General features: G+C 41.0%; 1 protein-coding gene across 1 annotated transcript in view; it reads left to right on the top strand.

The window, feature by feature from the left end:
* Window positions 1–712: 712 nt before the first annotated feature.
* cyp4t8 (cytochrome P450, family 4, subfamily T, polypeptide 8) overlaps window positions 713–24,319 on the top strand; it is a 63,361-nt gene continuing 39,754 nt past the window's right edge. The window contains exons 1-3 of the mRNA XM_043699327.2: window positions 713–1,259; window positions 9,656–9,800; window positions 22,442–22,486. Coding sequence (XP_043555262.2) covers window positions 1,062–1,259; window positions 9,656–9,800; window positions 22,442–22,486 — 388 coding nt within the window. The 5' untranslated portion in view covers window positions 713–1,061. The remainder of the gene's footprint in view (window positions 1,260–9,655; window positions 9,801–22,441; window positions 22,487–24,319) is intronic.

The raw sequence follows: 24,319 nt of genomic DNA, 5'->3' as shown, positions 1-24,319 counted from the left end.
TCATCAAAGACCCTTCCTAGCCTGGTAATGCTCTCTTCCAACCTCTTCAGTCAGTCAGATGATACAGAAGCTTGAACACATCACCAACAGGTTCAAGAACAGCTTCTTCCCTGCTGAATGGTTTGGAGGTGTCCGTGTTGAACTGGGGTGTACAAATTTAAAAATCATACAATACCAGGTTATAGTCCAACAGCTTTGTTTGGACGCAGTAGCTTTCGGAGTGCTGCTCCTTCATCAAGTGGTTCATCAGGGCAACCACCTGGTGAAGGAGCAGCGCTCTGAAAGCTACTGCGTCCAAATAAACCTGTTGGACTCTAACATGGTGTTGTGTGACTTTTAACTTTGGATTCCCTGCTGAATGGACTCGAACTTCAAGTAATGTTGATCTTGCTTTGTGCCCTTCCTATGCAGCAGTGTCCTTATATGCCTCAGTCTGTCTTAAAAAACTCCACGATTTGTATGTTATGATCTGCCTGTACTATTTGCAAAACGAAGCTTTTTTACTATACAGGACTTAGGTACATATAACAACAATAAATCAGTTGGCAGTTATCTTTATTGCAATGCGCCCCCGGCGGCTGGCTTACTGCTTTAATATTAATGAAAAGAGCGGATGGGGGGAGGGGCAGTAAGGACAGAATCTATTCCTTAATTGGCCCTTTCATCGAAAATCTCCTCTGTCCCACCACGTCCAGCTCTGGGATCCTGACCTGGAATTCAGCCCAGAATTGTGAGCTCAAGGACTTTAGACTGGGGACTAGTTCTGTGCTCTGGTGGAAGTATTCACTTTCCATTCCCGCTTCACCCTGTTGGCTATATTTGATTTTTACGTCTTGGTGTTGCGCAGCGACACTAAGATAACAATCAGATGAGAGGTGGATGGCTGAGTTTAGTTGGAAATCAGGAAATCCATCTTTAAGAGAGAGCAATCTACTGCGGACTGTCGAATTTGTTGACAGAAGGGCGCGGCTACCAAGTCAAATACAGTTTAATGACATACGGACGATCAGATCTGTAGCTGTTAAATCTCTGTGCTAGATTCTCTCTTCTGCCTGTACCAAATGGCCATTGTAGAAGCGATGAAGTCGCTGTGCTTCCCCGTGGAAGTCTGTCGGCTGTTCCATTTGATCGCTGTGTTTTGTTTAGTGTCTTTCTTGATCAAAACAGTGAAACTCTTCCGTAGAAGGTGGGAGATGATGACAGCATTGAAACTGTTCCCGGGACCCCCAACCCACTGGTTGTTTGGTCACGTATCAGAGGTCAGTATTCATTCGCTTACGTGACATACTTGAGTGACTAAGCAACCCTGGATATACAAATGTGTGTGCGTGTTTGTGCAGTTCTTTGCATTGCTGTTACTTTTAAACATTAAACCATTGACCCATCCTAAACGTTCAGAGAAATAAATCCGTGTTTTTTAAAAGCAAAATGCCAAACTGACTGCATAGCTCAAGAGTAGTTGACCTAGGTCAGCAATCTGAGGAGAACGCAAAATATCATTAACCTACTTTATGAGCATAAAGCAGGGATACGTCCTGTTTTAACTTAAATTAATTCCCATGTTTGGAGTGCAAAGTAAACAGAGAAAGTGCTGGAGAAATTCGGCAGGTCTGGTGGCATCTGTGGAGAGAGAAAAAGTAAATGTTTTGAGTCCAGTGTGACACTTGTTTGTATTTAGTTGTGTTTTACTGAGTGTTAACATGTTATCAATGATTTGCTGGATAGCTTCTGGAGTCAAATTCAGTTTGGACTATAGTCCTTAAAGGGTGGTGACGAGTTGGTTTAAGAGGATAGGCAGCTTGATTGTGGACTTACTATAGAAGCCCAAAACAAGACTTCTTCCCTTGGGTATATAACGCTGGTATAGGATTCCACTCATTCTTACACATCTCAGCCAAGTAACTTTACTGAAGGGAATTTATGTGGTGAGGAAATGTGACAACATGAGCTATTTTCCAATCTGTCTTCTTCAGTGCAGGCATCTCTTTACAGAGATGGCCAAATCTAAAGGAGGAGCGGTACACTGGCTGGTGGTTTTTCTCCCCATTCCTGAAGTTCATGCTCTTGATCCTAACTCATTCCTGGCATTCCAGTTTGTTAGATACTGTATTCTAAAGGTAGCCTTTTCACCATCATGGTGTCAACTTCCTTCAATGCATCATGCAAGTGACCATTCACAGCGTCACTCTGAACTGTACCTTATCATTGGTGACATCACCAACAACTCCATATATATCTTTCCATGTATTGCATTTCTACACCTTTTTCCAACATAAAAGAACAAAATAGATCTACTGTGTCAAGCCCCCTCAGAATCTTATATATTTCAAAAATATCACCACTTGTTTTTATAATCTCCAATGAGCAAGCAGTCAACCTGCTGAAACCTTTGGAGACAAAGAGAGACCAAAAGAGAGTGAAAGTGAGAGACAATGCAGCTGCTGTGAAGAAGAGAGATAGACTGTGCATGTGTTAGCAGACCAGCAGGATGCTGCATACGCATGGGTCTCTGTTCAAAAAGATTAGGACAGAACACATGGGAACTTTGGAGATTTTAGGAACAAGGAGTTGCCAAGATGGATTTTGCCTCTGAAGAGCAGTTCACAAGTGCTCAGACTGAGTGGGATGAGTTTTGAAAGAAACTGGAAGGTGTAACCTGGTAGGGACCAGGTAAGCCTGGTGGGAAGCTGTCTAATTTTGGGTCTGGATCTCATAACTCTATTTATCTTCAAAAAGTGAAGCACACAGAGAAAGTAGTTGTAAGATGTATCTTGATTGTGTTTGTTAGTTAATGCAGAAATATCTTCTCCTTAGTTCAGTGTAGTAGTGCCCTATTAGGTAATTTTAAACTACCTTGATATTAGCTTTTTAGTTACAATGAAAGCCTTAAAACAGAAAATCTCCCCATAAAAACTGAAATAACTACAGATGCTGTAAATCAGGAAGAGAAATCAGAGTTTATGTTTCATTTCAATTCTGAGGAAGGAAGCATTAATTCAGCATTAATTCTGGACCCAAAGCATTAATTCTGATTTCTTTTCACAGATGCTGCCAGACCTCCAGCAACTTCTGTTTTTATTTGTGATAAAATCTTCTCCTTTGGCTATTTTCATTGGTTGTTGGGAAAAAAATATTTTGAGGCGATCAGTCTCTATAGGGATGACAACACAGTGAGAAAAATTAAATGTGATTGGCTGATTACCTGCTTCCTGACATCACTGCCTTAGCATGCCAGGACATCCTCTTGACTTGATGCAAGAATTAAGTGGCCACTGGTAAAGGAGGAAAAAAAAACACTTGACAGATATTGATTGGGTTGATTTCTTTCGAGTTATTGGTGAATTCTGTTACAGTAGCACCTCGACTTAAGAACTAAATCCGTTCCGGGACCCGGTTCGCGAACCAAAAAGTTCGTGAACTGGATCAATTTTTCCCATTCTTCGGATAGCGTAAGAATGCTTGGACATAGCAACAAACACTGTTCACAGCGCGCGCGCCAAAGACGAACTGAATGAGATCACGCGGGGCCCGAGAGCTTTTGCGTTCAAAGCGCGCATAGCAAAGCAGAACAATGAAACCACGTGGTCGCACACGGGCTTTTTGCGTTTGTACCTTCATTTGTACCTTGAATTTCGTACGTACGTTGAAGCAAAATTTTACATACAATCCTGTTCGTAAACTGATTTGTTCGTGAACGGGGTTGTTCATATGTCGAGGCGCTACTGTACTTTGCTGCTGACCACACAATCCAGCCTATTTGTTTTATTACATTTATTTTCACCTTAACAGAAATTATCTCGGTGTAAAGAAAGCACTTTCAGAGTACTAATTACTTTAAACTTAATTGCACTAAAGAAGGGATCATTGAAATTGGCTTTAAAGTAATGAAAGGTGTTGATATGGTTAAAGTCAGCAAGTGATTTAACTTAAGCTAAGGAGCACAGTACAACACTCTCCAGCCTTAACAAGTTTAAAGGTTTGGAAAATGGTGTTTCCCCAAGTATTTCACTATTTTTTGCTGCTGTTTTCTGTGATGATAGGGAAGAATGTGACAGAGGAAGAACAGTCAGTATGCTTATAGGTCGAAAGGTGTGGTGCTGGAAAAGTATAGCAGGTCAGGCAGCATCAGAGGAGCAGGAGAATCGATGTTTCAGGCATAAGCCATTCATCAGGAATGCTTATGGGCGGCACAGTGGCTTTGTGGTTTGCACTACTGCTTCACAGCGCCACAGATCTGGGTTGGATTCTGGCTTCAGGTGACTACCTGTGTGGAGTTTGTACATTTGCCCTGTGTCTTTGTGGGCTTCTTCCCACAGTCCAGAGATGTACAGGTTTGGTGGATTGGCCATGCTAAATTGTCCACAGTGTCCAGTGATATGCAGACTAGGTGGATTAACCATGGGAAATGCAGGTAATAGGAGTAGGGTAGGGGTTTGGGTCGGGTGTTTTTTAGAGGGCCAGTATGGAGTTGATGGGCCAAATGGCCTGTTTCCACAATAGCGGTTTCTATGATTATGCTCCTTCTTCAATAACCTTTATATTTCAAAATCTTGTTCTGATGCTAATTTTTTTCCCTTTTCTTTCTATGCCTTTTATGTAACTGTAGGTATGTAATTAAGAACAACCCGAAATTTACAGAGATTTAGCTTTTGCCACTATAATTTAAAATAGCAGCTATTCTTCTTTATCAGCAGCTAGTTGATGAAGGAACCAATGAGCCAGATTTCATGGTCACGTGACCTCACAACTGACACAGCAGTGAAAGAATTGTTGACCATGAAGAAAACTGCCCAAAAATATTTAGCGTTAATGTACAGTGGATTTCACCTTTCCCGATGCCAGTTTAAACTAGGCTTCCAGTCAAGGAGGTCTCAGCGATAGTAATGTCTTCAAGCAAGGTATTCAGTCAACTGCATTGAAATTTCCTCAAAGACTGCATACCAGAAAGTAAAATGGGGTTGTGATCCTTCAATTTTAACTGCCTTTTGCAGAACAAAATAAACAATTTGAATTGAGGCAGGAGGGTAAGTATATGCTCAAATTTTAATTATGTAACAGTAAATCATGTGATTTATTAAAAATTAAATTGCACAGACCTGACAATCCACAGATGTAAAATTAGGTTTTCAGGGCCAGTAAGGTTGATGAGAAATAGTTATGAACTAGGATGCTGTTAAGAACTCAATAACACTTCATTTAACAAGGTGTAAAATTTTGAGTTTGGTTTTTAGAGTGATACATTGTTTAAACCCGAGACTCTACAACTGTAGTGTCTCCCACCCGCCCTCCTCCTCTAACCTGGTTAATAAGGTAAGGTTCATTCTAAACTTCCTCTATTGAATATAGGTTTGTTATTAATTTTATAGCAACCTGAACTAAGCTTTCTACTTTAGTACTAAGTGGGTGTTCAGATAAGTCGGGTATGGATGCTAGGGCAGTTGCTTGCTCCTGCAGAATGTGGCAGGTGGGAGACATAGCACACGTCTCCGCTGGCTCCATCTGCGGGAAGTGCACCCAACTCCAGCTCCTTGAAAACCGTGTTAGGGAATTGGAGCTGGAGCTGGATGAACTATGGATCATTCAGGAGGCTGAGGGGGTAATTGAGAGGAGTTACTGGGAGTTGGTCACTCCTAAGGCTCAGGACAAGGTTACAGTTAGGGGGAGGAAAGGGGACAGACAGACAGTGCAGAGATCCCCTGTAGACATTCCCCTCAGCAATAAGTATACCGTTTTGGATACTGCTGGGGGGGGATGACCTACCAGAGGAAAGCCATAGCAGTCAGTTCTCTGGCACTGAGCCTGACACTGTGGCAAAGAAGGGAAGGGGGCAGATTAGAAAAGTACTCGTGGTAGGGGACTCGATAGTTAGGGGAATTGACAGGAGATTTTGTGGTCAGGATCGGGATTCCCGGAAGATATGTTGCCTCCCTGGTGCCAGGGTCCGGGACGTCTCCGATTGGGTGTAAAAGGTTCTAAAAGGGGAGGGCGAACAGCCAGAAATCGTGTTACATATTGGCACTAATGATATAGCCAGGAAAAGGATCGAGGATATAAAAAGTGATTTCAGGGAATTAGGATGGAAGCTGCAAAGCAGGAGGAACAGAGTAGTGTTCTCTAGTTTACTACCGGTGCCACGAGATAGCGAGGCGAGGAACAGGGAGCGGGTGCAGCTTATTACCTGGCTGCTCAGCTGGTGTAGGAGGGAGGGCTTCAGATATGTAGATAATTGGGATGCCTTCTGGGGAAGGTGGGACCTGTACAAGAAGGACAGATTGCATGTGAATTGGATGGGGACCAATGTCCTGGGTGGAAGGTTTGCTCGAGTAGTTTGAGAGGGTTTAAACTAGTATGGCAGGGAGGTGGGAACCTGAGCTGTATACCAGAGGTGAGAGTTGATGCAGATGAGGCAATAGCAAGAGGTAGACCAGCTAGTGGGAAGGATTTTCCTGGGAAGGAACCAAGAGATCAGTTAAAGTGTGTTTGCTTTAACGCAAGGAGTATCAGGAATAAAAGTGATGAACTTAGAGCATGGATCAGTACCTGGTGCTATGATGTTGTGGCCATAGCAGAGACATGGGTTTCTCAGGGGCAGGAATGGTTGCTGGATGTTCCAGGATTTAGAGCATTTAAAAAGAATAGGGCAGGGGGAAAAAGAGGAGGGGGTGTAGCACTACTAATCAGAGAGGGTATCACAGCTACAGAAGCTCCCAGTGTCGAGGAAGATCTGCCTACCGAGTCAGTATGGGTGGAAATTAGGAACAGCAAGGGAGCAGTCACCTCGTTAGGGGTTTACTACAGGCCCCCCAATAGCAGCAGGGAGATGGAAGAAAGCATAGGTCGGCAGATTTTGGAAAAGTGCGGATGTGGTAGGATTGTTGCAATGGGTGACTTTAACTTTCCCAATATAGATTGGAACCTCCTTCGAGTAGAAGATCTGAATGGAGCTGTTTTTGTAAGGTGTGTTCAGGAGGGTTTCCTAACTCAGTACGTTGACAGGCCAACGAGGGGAGAGGCCATTCTAGACTTAGTGCTCGGAAACGAGCTGGGGTAGGTATCAGATCTTGTGGTGGGAAAGCATTTTGGTGATAGTGACCACAACTGCCTCACATTCTACATATATATGGAGAAGGAGAGGATTAGGCAAAATGGGAGGATATTTAATTGGGGAAGAGGAAACTATGATGCGATTAGATATGAATTAGGAAGCATGGATTGGGAGCAATTGTTCCATGGTAAAGGCACTATAGACATGTGGAGACTGTTTAAGGAACAGTTGTTGCAAGTGATGAATAAATATGTCCCTCTGAGAAAGGCAAAAAGTGGTAAGATAAAGGTACCTTGGATGACGAGAGCGGTGGAGCTTCTCATCAAAAGGAAAAAGGTAGCTTACATAAGGTGGAGGAAGCTAGGGTCAAGCTCAGCTCTAGAGGATTACAGGCAGGCTAGGAAGGAGCTCAAAAATGGTCTGAGGAGAGCCAGGAGGAGGCTCAAGAAAGGCTTGGCAGAATGGATTATGGAGAACACAAAGGCATTTTACACTTACGTGAGGAATAAGAGAATGGTCAAAGAAAGAGTAGGGCTGATCAAGGATAGCATAGGGAATTTGTGTGGGGAGTCTGAGGAAGTAGGGGAAGCCCTAAATGAGTACGAAAGAACAAACTTTGTAGTGAATGAAACCTTTGAAAAGCAGGTGTGCATGCTGGAATGGATAGAGATAGAGGAAGCTGATGTGCTGAAAACTTTGTAAAACATTAAGATTGACAAGTCACCAGGCCCAGATCAGATTTGTCCTCGGCTGCTTTGGGAAACGAGAAATGCAATTGCTTCGCCACTTGCGAAGATCTTTGCATCCTCGCTCTCCACTGGAGTCGTACCTGAGGACTGGAGAGAGGCAAATGTAATTCCTCTCTTCAAGAAAGGAAATAGGGAAATCCCCGGCAATTACAGACCAGTAAGTCTCACGTCTGTCGTCGGCAAGGTGTTAGAAAGGATTCTGAGGGATAGGATTTATGACCATCTGGAAGAGCATGGCTTGATTAAATGCAGTCAACACGGCTTTGTGAGGGGCAGGTCATGCCTCACAAACTTTATCGAGTTCTTTGAGGATATGACTAGAAAAGTTGATGAGGGTCGAGCTATGGCTGTGGTGTATATGGACTTCAGCAAGGCATTTGATAAGGTTCCCCACGGTAGGCTCATTCAGAAGGCCAGGAGGAATGGGATACAGGGGAACTTAACTGTCTGGATACAGAATTGGCTGGCCAACAGAAGACAGCGAGACATAGTAGAAGGAAAATATTCTGCCTGGAAGTCTGTGGTGAATGGTGTTCCACAGGGCTCTGTCCTTGGACCTCTACTGTTTGTAATTTTTATTAATGACTTGGATGAGGGGATTGAAGGGTGGGTCAGCAAGTTTGCAGACGACACAAAGATTGGAGGTGTCGTTGACAGTATAGAGGGCTGTTGTAGGCTGCAGCAGGACATTGACAGGATGCAGAGATGGGCTGAGAGATGGCAGAAGGAGTTCAACCTGGATAAATGCGAGGTGATGCATTTTAGAAGGTCGAATTTGAAAGCTGAGTACAGGATTAAGGATAGGATTCTTGGCAGTGTGGAGGAACAGAGGGATCTTGGTGTGCCAATACATAGATCCCTTAAAATGGCCACCCAAGTAGACAGGGTTGTGAATAAAGTGTATGGTGTTTTGGGTTTCATTAACAGGGGGATTGAGTTTAAGAGTCGTGAGATCTTGTTGCAGCTCTATAAAACTTTGGCTAGACCGCACTTGGAATTCTGCATCCAGTTCTGATCGCCCTATTATAGGAAAGATGTGGATGCTTTGGAAAGGGTTCAGAGGAGGTTTACCAGGATGCTGCCTGGACTGGAGGGCTTATCTTATGAAGAGAGGTTGACTGAGCTCAGACTTTTTTCATTGGAGAAAAGGAGGAGGAGAGGGGACCTAATTGAGGTATACAAGATAAAGAGAGGCATGGATAGAGTCGATAGCCAGAGACTATTTCCCAGGGCAGAAATGACTAACACGAGGGGTCATAGTTTTAAGCTGGTTGGAGGAAAGTATAGAGGGGATATCAGAGGCGGGTTCTTTACACAGAGAGTTGTGAGAGCATGGAATGCATTGCCAGCAGCAGTTGTGGAAGCAAGGTCATTGGGGACATTTAAGAGACTCCTTGACATACATATGGTCACAGAAATTTGAGGGTGCATACATGAGGATCAGTGGTCGGCACAACATCGTGGGCTGAAGGGCCTGTTTTGTGCTGTACTGTTCTAAAGGCCCATTTCTCATCAAGTTCAGTGATTTCTAATTGTCTACAGACCTTGGAGACTGCAAGAGAGCACCTGATGCATAGAATCAGCAGTAGTAACTTCTGGGTTGCCACACCTAACAATGGTAGGTGTGAATTCCAAAAGTTGCTGTCAGTTTCAAAGGAATACAGAAAATCTGACTTTCATTTTTGCTGCAGATTTCAGATCAATTAACTTCTTGAAGTGGTCAACAAAACATGCATATGCTAACTTCGTCTGTTTTGAACCTCATATCTAATATCTGCTTAGCAAGTGAAGAAGAGTTGCTCGAGATGAAGTATTTCAATCTGTTGAATTTTCCTTTCTATTTTGTTAAATCTCATTTTAGTTTCCTCAGGATGGGACAGATTTAGACAAGACCGTGACATGGACAAAGCAATATCCATATGCCCACCCATTGTGGTTTGGTCCATTTACAGTTTTCTTAAGTATCAACCACCCTGATTATGCTAAAACATTACTTACAACTACAGGTAAGAATATTAAACAAGTTTTCTTTGTATTGTTATGCAATCAACAATTATTTATTTAACTGTGAGGACCAATTTCCACATCTTATTTGCTAACATCACCATTGCAAGGAAAGGAACAGCAATAAGATACTTTGTTTTATGCATAAGAAATTAATTTTAATTTCTGGTAATTGTATAACATGGATGATGTCAGATCAATCATTCATTATTTGATTTGCCCAGTCAACTTTAGATAGCAACTGTGAAATCATCCTTTTACCACAATGACTAAAATTAAAATCACTTCCTTTATCTCTTCTGCATACCTTCAAGTTACTATAACATTTTTGAATAAACATCAGATCTTCTTTGTATTTATCCAGTAATGATCCAAGTTTTCCTATCAATACCTACTTAAAATGTTAGTGAATTATTTTTACTGTTTGAATGTTATTCAGTGGACCTACAGATTATTACTGTTAAGATCTCAAAATGGAATGACAGAGGAATCCCCATGAATTTCAAGTCACGCAAACTTCATGATGTGTGAGAAGGCCCCAAGGTGGCATTTATGTGACCTCACAGCAATAAGTGGGGAAAGTGAATGGGGAGTTATGTAAAGTCTTGTATGGAAATGCTGTGACTCTCACTCTCTTTTGGAGAGGTGCCAAGTTTAAAAGAAAAGACAAAAAGATTCCCAAGTATTTCCCAACAAGACTCTAACACTATAAATTGACCACTTTCTCTGCTGAAACAGCCATGTCACCATTTGGATAGATTACATGTTTCAAAGAATGTATTGAAGTCTTTTTGGGAAAGCTCCAAATCTTCCGTCTTTGTAGGCAACTAATGTTCGTGCTAAGCAATTATGAGTGGTTTAACTTGGCATTTTGATGATTTAACTTGATAGATTTTGTCTGTTTCCAATTTTGGCTAATACATAATGTAGGTGTTCCGCAAAGCAACTATAGTAAGTCAGGGAAGGAGAAAAACTGACAATGGGGATAGTGAGTAGGTGAAAATAGATTTGCTTTGCTGCAAGGGCATGACAGGGCCTAGGGTGTTGGTAAATGATATGAAGGAGGTATTTAGCAAGCTGGAAGAACAGCATCTCATCTCCCACTTGGGACCCTGCAGCCTTCAGGTCTCAATATCAAGTCCAATAACTTTAGAGGCTAAATACCTCCTTCATATCGCTTACCAACACCCAAGGCCATGTCATGCCCTGTCAGCATAGTAAATCCATTTTCACTCACTCATTGTTCCCATTGTCAGTTTTTCTCCTTCCCTGACTTACTATCAACCATCCCTTTTGTCTACCTAACTTTCTTTCTCTCTCTGGTATCCATTTGCATCTAATGGTCACTCCTTCCTCATTGCCTGTCATCAGCATAATTATTACCTTTTCATAGCTACCAGCAGTTCTGAAGAAAGGTCACTGGACTTAAAACATTTACTCTGCTTTCCCTCAACAGAAACTTCCAGACCTGCTGAGTTTCTCTCGCAAATTTTGTTTTTGTGTCATGCTGACTATACTTGATTTTATTGTGTGTTTTTAAATGCTATACTATTACCTCTTTTGTAATAGACACTATGGTATTCCCAATAACAGGCGTGAAGCTATCTGGCCTTTCATTACCTGTTTTATCTCCTTTCCTTTTCAAATAAAGTATTACATTGGCAGTTTTCCAATCCTGTGGGACTTTTCCAGCACCTAAAGATTTCTGGAAGATTACTACCAATGTATCTACTATAATGTTAACTGCTTCTTTTAGTATTCTATGATGTATCCCATCAGTCCTGGGAATGAATTGGTCTTTAACCCCATTAGTTTCCCTAGTCCTTTTTCTCTGGTGATAGTTATTGTATCTAATTGCTCTCGTCCTTTTGCCCCTTGATCATTTAGTCATTTTGGAATGCTATTACTGTCTTTCTCTGTGAAAACTGATGCAAACTACTGATTCAATTCCTCTGCCATTTCCTGGTTTCCCGTTATTATTTCCCCAACTTCATTCTCTAAGGGGCTTATGTTTACTTTGGTTATTCTCTTCCCTTTTGCATATTTGAAGAAACTCTTGCGGACCCTCAAAGTTAATCTTCTTCCTTGTTATAATTGTTTTTGTAATATTTTGTTGGTTTTTAAAACTTTCCCAATTATCTGATTTACCACTTATCGCTGCCACACTGTATATTTTTCTTTAAAGGTGGTGCTATCCTTTACTTTCCTGATTAATCACAGTTGGCTTGTTCCCTTCCTAGAGTTTTTCTCTGCATTGGAATAGATACTTGCTGTAAATCATGAACTATTTTCTTCAATGTCTGCTATTGTTCCTCAAATGTCTTTGCAGTTAATCTGCTTTCCCAGTTGACACCAGCAGATTCTGTTCTCATTCCTTTGTAATTACCTTTTCTTAAGCTCAGCACAAATGTTTCTCATCCAAGTTCCTCCCATTCAAACTGAATGCCAAATTCTGCCATGTTGTGGTCACTGTTTCCTTGGGGATCTTTTATTCAGAAATCATTTATTAAACTTGCCTAATTACACATCACTGGATCTGAAATAGCCTGATCCCTGTTGGATCCATAACATATTGTTTGAGAAAACTGTCCTGAATACACTCCATGAATTTTTCCTCATGGCTTCCTCTGTCAATTTACAAGATCATCAATCAATATGAAGATTAAAGTCATCCAAGATTAATGTACTGCCTGGTTAACTTTATATTGTCACAGTTGTATCTAAACGAATGTTTCTTAATTTTGTTTAGACAAATATGCTAATACAGGTGCATGAATTTGGGGGAAAATAAAGAAAATAGCAGCTTATTTTCAAAAATCAGTTATTTGAAACATTGAATGTCAAAGGTATTAATGTATGTGGGTTTCAAATAGAAGACTTTGGGATAGGAACAAAGATAGCTGTGGACCGAGCAGGTCGCCTGTCTATGTCAACATCTTGATGGCGGAGCGCAAACTGTAAAGTTAAAAATAGTTCAGGACATTATTGTGACATCGACAAAGGTGGGGTGTCGACTTGAATGGGATCCATAAAAGTAGGTAGTACTGTATCTATTTTGTTCACATGCTTCAGGTCATGATTCTGTGGTGATTGTTGCTTGTCCTACAGCAACAGAAATTTCTTCACAACATGATATAGAGATAAAATAGAATTTACTGGAGAAAATGTCAACAGGTCTGGCGGCATCTGTGGAGAGAAAACAGAGTATTTCGAGTCCAGTGACCTTTCTTTAGAACTTAGAATTTCTGAAGAATGGTCACTGGACTAGAAACAATTACTCTGTTTCCTCTCCGCAATACTGGAAGAACTGCTGAGTTTCTCCAGCAATTTCTGTATTTGTTTGTTTCAGATCTCCAGCATCCTAAATTCTTTGTTTTATTTTATTATGAAATAGAGTTAACCAGGTATATCTGTGGTATTTTGTCAGATTAAGGTCAAATATATGCCAATGACAGTGAGGTTGATTTTCTGACCTCTACAAAGAGGAATGAACAGAGATCAGCACTCAATGTACTAAGACTAAAAGCTGTGCCCTCCTCTAAAAGCAAATATTTAAGTTACTGTCAGAGCTGATGCTACAGTCCAAGGTCTGGACTAAAATACCTTTGGGACAGTACACAATTCTTTACTTGATTACAGTCATACCTTGTCTTTTCTGAAAATAACACAAGCTGCCATCACCTTGGAGGTTAGAGATTTAAAGTTTCACTTGATTGCCATTATTCCTTCAGATGAGTGAAGGTGTGTGAATTTTACCAGTGTCTGGATGCTCCATTTTCTCTTCATGCATCCACTGTCAAATTTTCCATAAATAAACGTGCCACCCCGGGATCTGAAACATGACTTGAATGTGAAAAGTGTTTAGGATAGCATAGTCTTGCTAAACAATGAATTGTATCAAAATCGTGTGTAATACCGCTGTACTCTCCTATTCTTTTCAAATGATAGCAATACATCATGTTGACAGTCTCTTGACTCTGCATAATAAAAATTATTATGTGCAAGAGTGAAATGCTGTGAACTCTGGAAATCTGAAATAAAACAAGAAAATACTGGAAACGCTGTTGTGTTTATTGTGAAGTCAGATTGTATAAATGTAATTCCTAATTAGCAGATTAGATTATTTTTATCTGACTTTGCACCACTTTCAAAACAGCAAAATGCTTGATAATTCAGTCTTTGCGCTATGTATTGCTGATAGAAAGGTTGAAGTAGGGAAGCATAACTGAGACAAATATTTACATTCTGTTCACACTTGGCACAGTGAGATGAATCAAAAAACATAGGGCTTGACTTTCTGATGAATGCCTTCACATGACGATTGCCAGTCTTTTCCTAACTTTTCCCATTGGTTTGTTTAGATTTAGATTTTATTGTCATGTGTACTTAAGTACAGAAGTACAGGAGTACAGTGAAAAGTATGTAGTCTTGACACACACAGCACCATCTTAGGTAGGAAGGTACCGAGATACAAAAAACACAGGTACAAAATAGTAAAAGAGACAAAATTTAAGAAGCTAATCATTACCTTCATAGAACAAGTAGAAAAATAAAGAAATAAGGTAATAGTTAACAGTAAAGTCCTTAATATAAACCAGCAAAAGAAAGGAATAAAGTTACATGTTCAACAGTCTTTGACAAGCCCTCCACTTAGCTCACTCTCTGAAAGACCTCAGCTGCCTGTTCTGGACATCACCACTGCAGACACGGGGTAGGGGGGAGACTTCCCTCACCGATTGCTCTTCCCGTGTTGGTCTGTGATGCCATTGCTGCTGCTAGTGCTGAAGCTACTACCTTCCCAGTCTCTTTCTGCTGCCTCTGGAACATTCCCGGGCAAGACACATTCTCACACTGAGATACTGCCACAGGCCGGCGAGTGTCTGGTCTGAGACGACACCACACCGGGCTGTGAGACTGTCACATGCCATCGCGAGACCAGGCTGTGAGACTGCCACAGGCTTCCGAGTGTCCAGTCTGAGAGACTGTCGTGTGCCATCGAGAGACCACCACACCGACTGAAAGACCACCACGTGCTGCTAAGAGAACAGGCTGAGAGACCGCCACATCAGACTGAGAAGCCACCCCGTGCCATCGAGAGATCACCATGTGCCATTGAGAAACTGCCACGGGCCAGACAGTGCTAAGAGGATGCCTCACTGGGTCTGCACTGAGCCAGGAATGAAGAAAAGACAAAAAAAAGCACAAAGAGAGGAACAAAAGAGAAAGAAATGAGAAATAAATGAGAAGGGAACAGACAGAGCAGACATAGTCTGGCTGAAGCATCCTACTCTGCTGCAATCTTGGTTTACATTAAGGCAGAGCTCTGCATTTTTGGCAAAAGATTCCAATGATAGCTCACTCAGAAACTCCTTGTCGTCCAAGTTAGTTGGGGAAGGTCAAAACCTATTTATTGGCAGTACTTATCATATTGTGAGATTAAAATGTCAAACAGTACATTGCTTAAATACTTATCCATGCACTGAAGCGAAGTGCGAGGTTAAGGAGTCAGAGGGGTAGGATTCCTGACAGGTTGTCTATCAAAGTGTCAGGTAGTTAGGGTGTCTAAAATATTTAAACAGCACTTAAACAGATCACATTCACCCATGGACAGCGTTTATATCTACTCTGTCAATTTGTGACATCTGCACTATGGGTTAATAGCATTGGAATAGCCAACGTAGGATGAGAATCCTGGTCAAATGATCCTGCTATGTTTGGATTTTCCTCTTATTTGAATTATACCTATCCCCTTCCCTGTCAGAAAAATTTGGAATTGTTGGAAATATGTTGGGATGGGGTGGGGTTGTGGGAGGGGGGGGGGAATTAATTTGGTATGCTATATTTAGTTTTCTGTAAATGTGGCTCATGGTTTATTTTCTCTCTGCATTTTGCTGTTTCAGTTTTGTACTAAGGTTTAAAAATTGTTACAGCCCTTTTAGTGAAAACTCTAAGAGTGATGTAGGGACCTGTTGGAGTAGGAGCACACTTAGAACAAAGAAAATTTACAGCCCAGGAACAGGCCCTTCGGCCCTCCAAGCCTTAGCCGATCCAAATCTACTGTCTAAACCTGTCGCCCAATTCCTAAGCATCTGTATCCCTCTATTCCCAACCTACTCATGCATTTGTCCAGACGCATCTTAAATGAATCTACCATGCCTGCCTCTACCACCTCTGCTGGCAACGCGTTCCAGACACCCACCACCCTCTGTGTGAAGTACTTGCCGTGTGTATCCCCCTTAAACTTTTCACCTCTCACCTTGAAAGCGTGGCGTCTCTTTATTGAATCCTTCACCATGGGAAAAAGCTTATTTCTATATACCCTGCCTATACCCTTCATGATTTTGTAAACCTCAATCAGGTCCCCCCTCAATCTCCTTTTTTCTAATGAAAACAAACCTAACCTACTCAACCTCACTTCACAGCTAGCACCTTGCATATCAGGCAACATCCTCGTAAACCTTCTCTGCACCCTCTCCAAAGCGTCCACATCCTTTTGGTAAAGTGGTGACCAGAACTGTACACAGTATTCTAAATGTGGCTGAACCAAAGTCTTGTACAATTTTAACATGACTTGCCAGCTCTTATACTCAAAACCCTGTCCAATGAAGGCAAGCATACTATATGCCTTCTTGACCACTCTATTCACCTGTGCAGCAACCTTCAGGGTACAATGGACCTGCACTCCCAGATCTCTCTGCTCATCAACTTTTCCCAAGGCTCTGCTGTTCATTGTATAATTCGCTTTGGAATTAGACTTGTTTAAATGCATCACCTCACATTTGCCTGGATTGAACTCCATCTGCCACTTTTCCGCCCAACTCTCCAGTCTATCTATATTCTCCTGTATTCTTTGACAGTCCCTTATGCTTTCTAATGCTGCACCAATCTTCGTGACATCTGAAAATTTGCTAATCATGCTAACAGTGCCCTCTTCCAGATCATTTATTTTTATCACAAACAACAGTGGCCCCCAACACTGATCCCTGTGGAACACCACTGGTCACCTTTCTCCATTTCAAGAAATTCCTTTCAACTACTACTCTCTGTCTCCTGTTGCTCAACCAGTTCTTTATCCTCCTAGCTAGAACACCCTGCACACCATGTGACTTCACTTTCTCCATTAGTTTACCATGGGGAACCTTATCTAAGTTAGAGCTCCAGAGCAATCTTTGATTTACCTTAGCTTAAACCTCAAAGCATCAACTCACAATCCCATTTGGGGTCCTTACCGCAATTTTGGGAATCTGTAACTTGGTTGATAAAATGCAGGGTTAAGGTGTATCCTACATAGTTAATCAAAAGCGTTTCATCTTGAATAACGAAGGCAATAGAACTGGCAATCAAGTGAACCAGCCTCTTTTTTTTTAATCTTGCGCTTCCTAATACAACTTTCATACCTCAAGGCCAAAGCAAAATCTCATTATAGATGAGTCTCTCTCTTTCTCTCTCTCTCTCTGTCCCCTATTGACATCACTGTCATTTTATAAAATTCTGTGTATTCCCAACTTTCTCTAAATATATAGAAACAAAGAGTATACTTTTGCAAGAGAAGCTATTGTTGTTACAAATGTGGCATTGGTGAAGATTCTCACAAAAGGATACAGTAAGAGATTCAGAAATGGGATGGAATCTCCATACATTGCAACACAGCTTCTCTTACGATAAAGAGTCCTTTGTTCATGTATAGCTAGCCAATAACTGTTTGTTACTGTTTCAAATCCTTGAATGTTTTGTGATGTAGGTGTCAGAATTTCTTGATTGTGTGTGGTGTGTAAGTTTCTGAGGATTTTAAAGCCACCAAGATAAAACTCTCTTACAAAATTTCCTCCCTCCTTTCCGGGATGCAGAAAGATTGTCTCCTTTAAGCTAGCATTATGAGAAGGTTGGTTCAGCTAAGAGCTGTTATTGTTAATACATTTAGAGTTAGCAGTGAAAGCAACAAGATGCAGCAGTAGACATTATTCAAGTTTCCTTTCTCACTTGGCAGAAATAAATCCTCAATTTGTTATTTCAGATAAAATTATAAACATATCCTTTATAACTGTATTCATGATATTGCAACAACAGAGGTAATAAGTAACTAAGAAACTTCAACAAGTTGGCAGATTTATGATTGGATGGAAACATTGATTAGCAAAGATAGAAAATATGTGTTTAATTTAACAGTTAATAACATGTCATTTTATATGTCAGATAAACCAAGCATTAAAGACGTTTTTCATCTTAACCCCATTTGACAAAATTATAACAGAGAAATTGGGGTAGAAATTCAACTAAGGCTATGGCCAAAGAGGCAGTGTCACATCGGTTGCTAGTTATATGTTCCACTCTATGTCCCTTTGCATTGACTTTTCATGGAACTGATTATCTGACAAGGAATATAACAGATTTCTGATGCAATTCCATTTGTTTTACACTACCATCACAGGAGTACAAACCCTTTATTTCTGCATGACTAGTGGCATTTTGAATCTTACTCAAATTTTAGTTATTCATTGATTGAGTCAGTATTCAAGATGGTGTAATGTTGACTTTCATGGCAATGTTACAGAGCAACAGAAATTGTTCCAAAGAGCAATTTGAATTCATCTGGTACAACTGTTGTTTAGCATTTGGAAGAAAGTGAAAAAAAAATCTAAACTTGGGTTGCAACAATTTCATGGAAACTATCTAAATGACTTTTGTCTGTTCTTTTTTATAACTACTTCTTTTCTATCAAAGGTTATTCTTTCAAATGACTCAATTTGTTGTGAATTTAAAAGCTCATTGTATTTTTTCCTGTTATTCAACAGATTTCATTGTGACTATCTTGCATAGACATGAATTAGGAGCAGCAGTAAATGATTTGACAACTCTCGCCTGCTCCAGTTATTCATAAAATCATGACTAATCTGATCGTGGCTTAAACTCTGCTTCCGTCTGTACATCATATGCCCTTTGATATTACTCAATATACCTTCAAGCTAACTTGTTTTGATTCATGTACCAGAACACCCAGATTTGTCTGTACCACAGAGTTCTTCAATCTCTCTTCATTAAAATAATATGTTGCTTTTCTGATCTATTCCTACCAAAGTGGACAGGTTTACTCTTTCCCACGTTATACTCGATCTGCTAAATTTTGCACATTCACTTAATCTCTGTATATCCCTTTGCAGTCTCCTTCCATCCTCCTTACTTGCTTTCCAGACTACCTTTGTGTTATCAGCAAATTTAGCAATCATGCATTTAAACCATTCATTCCAGTCATTTGTATTGGCAGTAAATCATTGAAGCTACAGCATTGATCCCTGTGGCACTCCACCAATCACATTTTATCTATCCAAAAATAACCCACTTAATCTGACTGTCTGCTTCGTGTTAGCTAACCAATTCTCTCTGTATGCTAAAATGTTATCCCCTATACGATGAGCTCTTGTTTTGTGTATTAGTTGATGCACTTCAGAAACTCAGCAAACCTCCTTTGAAAGCATTTTTAAACCCACAACTACTATCATCTAAAATAATATGGTTGCAAATATATGGGAATTTCACCACCTACCTGCAAGTTCTTCTCAAAGCCATTCATCATGAAATACATTGCTGTTCCTTTATTGTTGCTGCATCAAAATCCTGGACTTCTATCCCAAACAGCATTTTTGGTGTATCTCCACCAAATGAATGACAGTAGTTCAAGAAGGCAGGATAATACCACATTGTCAAGGGCAATCTGTGTTGGCAGTGGGTTTTTGAACTCAGAAATTGAGTTTTTGAAAGAATGACATTTGGAAGAAGCAAAGTGGTTATAACCATAGACAAGGTGAACATTTGAATGCCATGTTCAGAGGTGGAACATCTCAGATTCAAGATTACTTTAGCGAAACCAGAGACCCTCCCATCATTGAGAACACTCCTGCCTTACCACTTAATTATATATTTCCAGCTAACTTCCTCTCAGACTTTAATTTTCACTCTTCATTTTTGTTTTAGACATTCTTTGTTGATTTTTCAATTCTGTCCAATCTTCTGACTTAGCACTAATCCTCTAGACTTGAGCAGCATCACTTCGCTGGTGAGCCCACATATTTTCAATCAGAACTTTGTATCGCAGAGTAAATAAGGATCAGTAGATCAACCATAGGCTGAGGAGGGCTTTTCTCCTGACAAAATGCAAGGGCCCTTTCAGACTATCACCCTTGGAGTGCTCTTGTGGTGCAATGTTAGTGTCCCTGTCTCTGAGCCAGGAGGCCTAGGTTCAAGTCCCACCTGCTCCTGAAGTGTGTTGTTCCATCTCTGAACAAGTTGATTAGAAAATGCCTTCTGAATGCCCCCTTAAAGATAATTGTATCTGGAATAGGAGCATTTTAAGTGGGAGAGACATTGACAGGTGAATGAAAGAGGAGGTTAAGAAGAAGTAGGTTCAGATTCAGAGAGCTGAGACTGTACTTTGTGCCCTGGCTTTGTGGTGTGCTGATAAAACAAAGAGTGTTGCGACTTTGGGCTCCCTAGCACCTATGGCTGTGACACCACATTGCTACTTATGAACATAAATGGTGTCTGGACAACATGTGTACAATTCCAGCACAGTCTTTGCTGAGTACCATTTTGATGAAGATGTCAGCAGGGTCTTTGGAGTGAGGACCAGAAGCATGCCTCTGCCAATTGTCTGTGTGGAGTTTGCACATTCTCCCAGTGTCTCTGAATGAGATTATTCCAGGTGTTTAACTTTTCTGCCACAGTCCAAAGATGTGCAGCTTAGGTGCATTGGCCTTGGGAAATGCAGGGTTACAGGGATGGTGTTGAAGTGTGGATCTGGGTGGGATGATCTCCAGAGGGTTGCTGTGGACTTGATGAGCTGAATGACCCCCTTCCACATGGTAAGGATTGTATGATTCGATGAAGGTATGTTGCCTCCCTGATGCCAGGATAAATGATGTCATAGAGACGTTACCAGTGCCGTAGTGAATTATATAATTCGTGTTTGGTAGAAATTTAAACATACAAGGAACATTTGTTAAGTGGAGGGGAGGTGTTCGTGAGGGAGATTTAGAAGTCTAAGGAGAAAATTTGAGGCAACAGAATTGTGAAGAGACATGGGTAAAGACAAACAGAGTGGGTCAGGAAAGAACAAAGGGTGGGATCTTACAATGGCCTGAGCAATGTGGGCCAGGGAACATTTGTGTCAGAATTGTTTGAGACGTCTGTCAAAGCCTATTTCAATACTTGCAACATTTCGCAGGATCTTTCATGCATTTGTAATGAGGCGAGTTTTTCACTCAACATCAGTGAGCTGCAAATTAAGGAGGATTGTATTTATTAACTCCACTGCTCCTCTCATTAATACGTAGCTTCCTTTCTTACCAAATGTGCCGGACGATCTAGACATTAAGAATTCTCAAGGTGGAAGTCAGAATGGGTAACATTCAAACAAACAAATCAAAATGTTAAATAATGTAGATTCCATTAAACTCAGCAAGAAAGTCTGTCTGTGGTAGGCTCAAGAAGTTAAGAATAGCATTTCATTAAATGAAAATTATTTTCAATCACCTGTTCAGACATGTTATGACATGTTTTTTTCCTGTCTGTGTCAATGGGTGTTAGGGGAGTTTGTAAGAGGGTGAGAGTTTTCATTAATAGAGTTATATGCTGCTAATTACTTATCTGTAACTGGAGGCTAATTACTTGTAATAAATTGTCACATTTATTGAGTACAGAAACCTCGTCCATACTTGCTGTAAGCCTGTGTCTAGAAGACAAGGCCATTGGGGGATTTTGTGTACTTTTTAAAGTCTTTAACTTTTGTGACAACTCTGGGAATAATAGGGCCTATTCTCCAGTGTGCTAACCCAGTGAGGTGTGACAAGTAGTAGCAATTTCAGGATTAGGAGTATTTTAGAAATCAGCTCAAAACATTGATGATACTGGTAAAGATAGAAGATTTTTAATCAAAATTTTGAAGAGGTTAGACAGGATAGACACAGCGAAGATGTCTCATCTGGCTGAGAAACTGAGAAATCTAGAACATATTTGCACTGTTTTAGGATAAGGAACTGATCATTTACAAATGAACTGAGGAGAAATGTCTTTACACAAAGGATTGGGAATCTTTAGAATTCTTGATTCAAGAGAGTTGTGGATGCTCCATTGTTGACTATATTTAAGACTGATCTCTGCTGAAGTCTGTCAAGGAATCAAGGGATCTGGGGCACAGGCAGAAGAGCGGAATTGAAGCTGAAGATCAGCCATCATCATACTGAAGAGTTCAATGGAGTGTATGATTTATTCTTTCCTTTACTTCTTGTGATCAGTGTAGTACAATGTGCCTTGATGATTTTAACTTTACTCTTTATAGCGTTTGTTGAAACTTTATTGCTGGAACAGCACAGCAGGTCAGGCAGCATCCAGGGAACAGGAGATTCGACGTTTCGGGCACAGGCCCTTCTTCAGGAATTCCTGAAGAAGGGCCTGTGCCCGAAACGTCGAATCTCCTGTTCCCTGGATGCTGCCTGACCTGCTGTGCTGTTCCAGCAATAAAGTTTCAACTTTGATCTCCAGCATCTGCAGACCTCACTTTCTCCTCTTTATAGCGTTTTACAATGAGTAATTGGGAAAAAAAAAGTAAAAGTCTCTGAATTACATCTGTTTGAACTTAAATGTGTTACAGAGCCAAAAGACGATATGGTTTACCAATTTATAACTCCTTGGATTGGTAAGTATTCCACATCATTACAGTTTTTATTTTCATTAACCATGGGAGATGCATGTTGTTGGCAAGGATAAAATTGATTTGGGTCAAAAAGTGTGGTACTGGAAAAACACAGCTGGTCAGGCAGCATCTGAGGAGCAGGAAAGTCGACATTTCAAGCATAAGCTCTTCATCAGGAGTGAGTTTGGCCCATCCTTAGTTGCCCTTGAGAAAATGGTGGTGACCACCTTTTGGAATCATTGCACTCACTGCAATCTGGGTACACTCATTATGTGATTAGCAAGGGTGTTTCAGGTTATTGACCTATTAACTGTGAAGGAACAGTGACATACTTTCAAGTCAGGATGCAGTGTGACTCGGAGGGGAGCTTGCAGGTGTTGTTACAAACTTATGATTCAAGGTCAGGCAATTTGACAATCAAGCCTGCTCTACCATTCAATAAGATCATTGCTGATCTGATTTTAACCTCAATTCTATACTCATTCATACTCCCAATAATCTTTAATCCCTTGATGATCAAGAACCTAGCCTTAAAAATATTTAAAAATTCTACATCCACTCCATCCTGAGGAAGGAAATTCTATAGACCCACAGCTCTCTGAGAATGGATGCCCACTTCTTAGAGCTGCAGACCCAACTGGAGTTTCAGTGGTCTCAGAAATGTCACTGGCCAAGGTGGTCACTGTAGTCAGTACAGGATGAAGGAGAGGGAACCTTCATGTTAAGGTGGCTTTGGAAGCCAGATAATGTTTTAAATTTACTGCATCAGGGTCAAGCTGATCAGCCACGTTGACCAGAGGAGTGAATGCAATGTTGGAACTATTGAGATGGCCATTCATGCTGGGATGTCCCCTTTGGGCTGGGGATCAGCTATTAGAATCATGGAATCCCTACACTGTGGAAGCAGGCCATTGGCCCAAAGGGTCCACAGTCACCCTTTGAAGAGCATCCCACCCAGACCCACCTCCTCTACCCCACCCCCCAGTTAGTAAATTTGTAGTTTGCAGATTACATCAAAATTGGAAGTGTAGTGGACAGAGAAAAAGGTTACCTCAGATTACAATGGGATTTTGATCAGATGGGCCAATGGGCTGAGGAATGGCAGATGGAGTATAATTTAAATAAATGTGAGGTGCTACATTTTGGGAAAGCAAATCTTAGCAGGAATTATACACTTCATGTGTTGCTGGAAAAGCACAACAGGTCAGGCAGCATCCAAGGAGCAGGAGAATCGACGTTTCGGGCATGAGCCCTTCTTCAGGAATTTTCAACTCTGATCTCCAGCATCTGCAGTCCTCACTTTGTCCTTATACACTTCATGGTAAGGTCCGAGGGAATGTTGCCAAACAAAGAGACCTTGGAGTGCAGGTTCATAGCTCCTTGAAAGTGGAGTCGCAGGTAGATAGGATAGTGAAGAAGGTGTTTGGTATGCTTTCCTTTATTGGTCAGAGTATTGAGTACAGTACCTGAGAGGTCAAGTTGTGGCTGTACAGGACATTGGTTAGGCCACTTTTGAAAAATTGCGTGCAATTCTGGTCTCCTTCCTATTGGAAGGATGTTGTGAAACATGAAAGGGTTCAGAAAAGATTTATAAGGATGTTGCCAGGGTTGGAGGATTTGAGCTATAGGGAGAGGCTGAACAGGCTGGGGCTGTTTTCCCGAGAGTGTCAGAGGCTGAGGGGTGACCTTATAAAGGTTAACAAAATCATGAGGGGCATGGATAGGATGAATAGACAACGTCTTTTCCCTGGGTGGGAGAGTCCAGAACTAGAGGGCATAGGTGTAAGGTGAGAGGGGAAAGATATATAAGAGACCTAAGGGGCAATGAGGCTAGTA

The sequence above is a fragment of the Chiloscyllium plagiosum genome, unplaced genomic scaffold (assembly GCF_037043375.1).
Source record: "Chiloscyllium plagiosum isolate Xiang-an unplaced genomic scaffold, Cpla_swu_hap1 HiC_scaffold_9, whole genome shotgun sequence".
NCBI classification, from domain to species: Eukaryota; Metazoa; Chordata; class Chondrichthyes; order Orectolobiformes; family Hemiscylliidae; genus Chiloscyllium; species Chiloscyllium plagiosum.
This window is presented reverse-complemented; position numbering and strand designations above follow the sequence as displayed.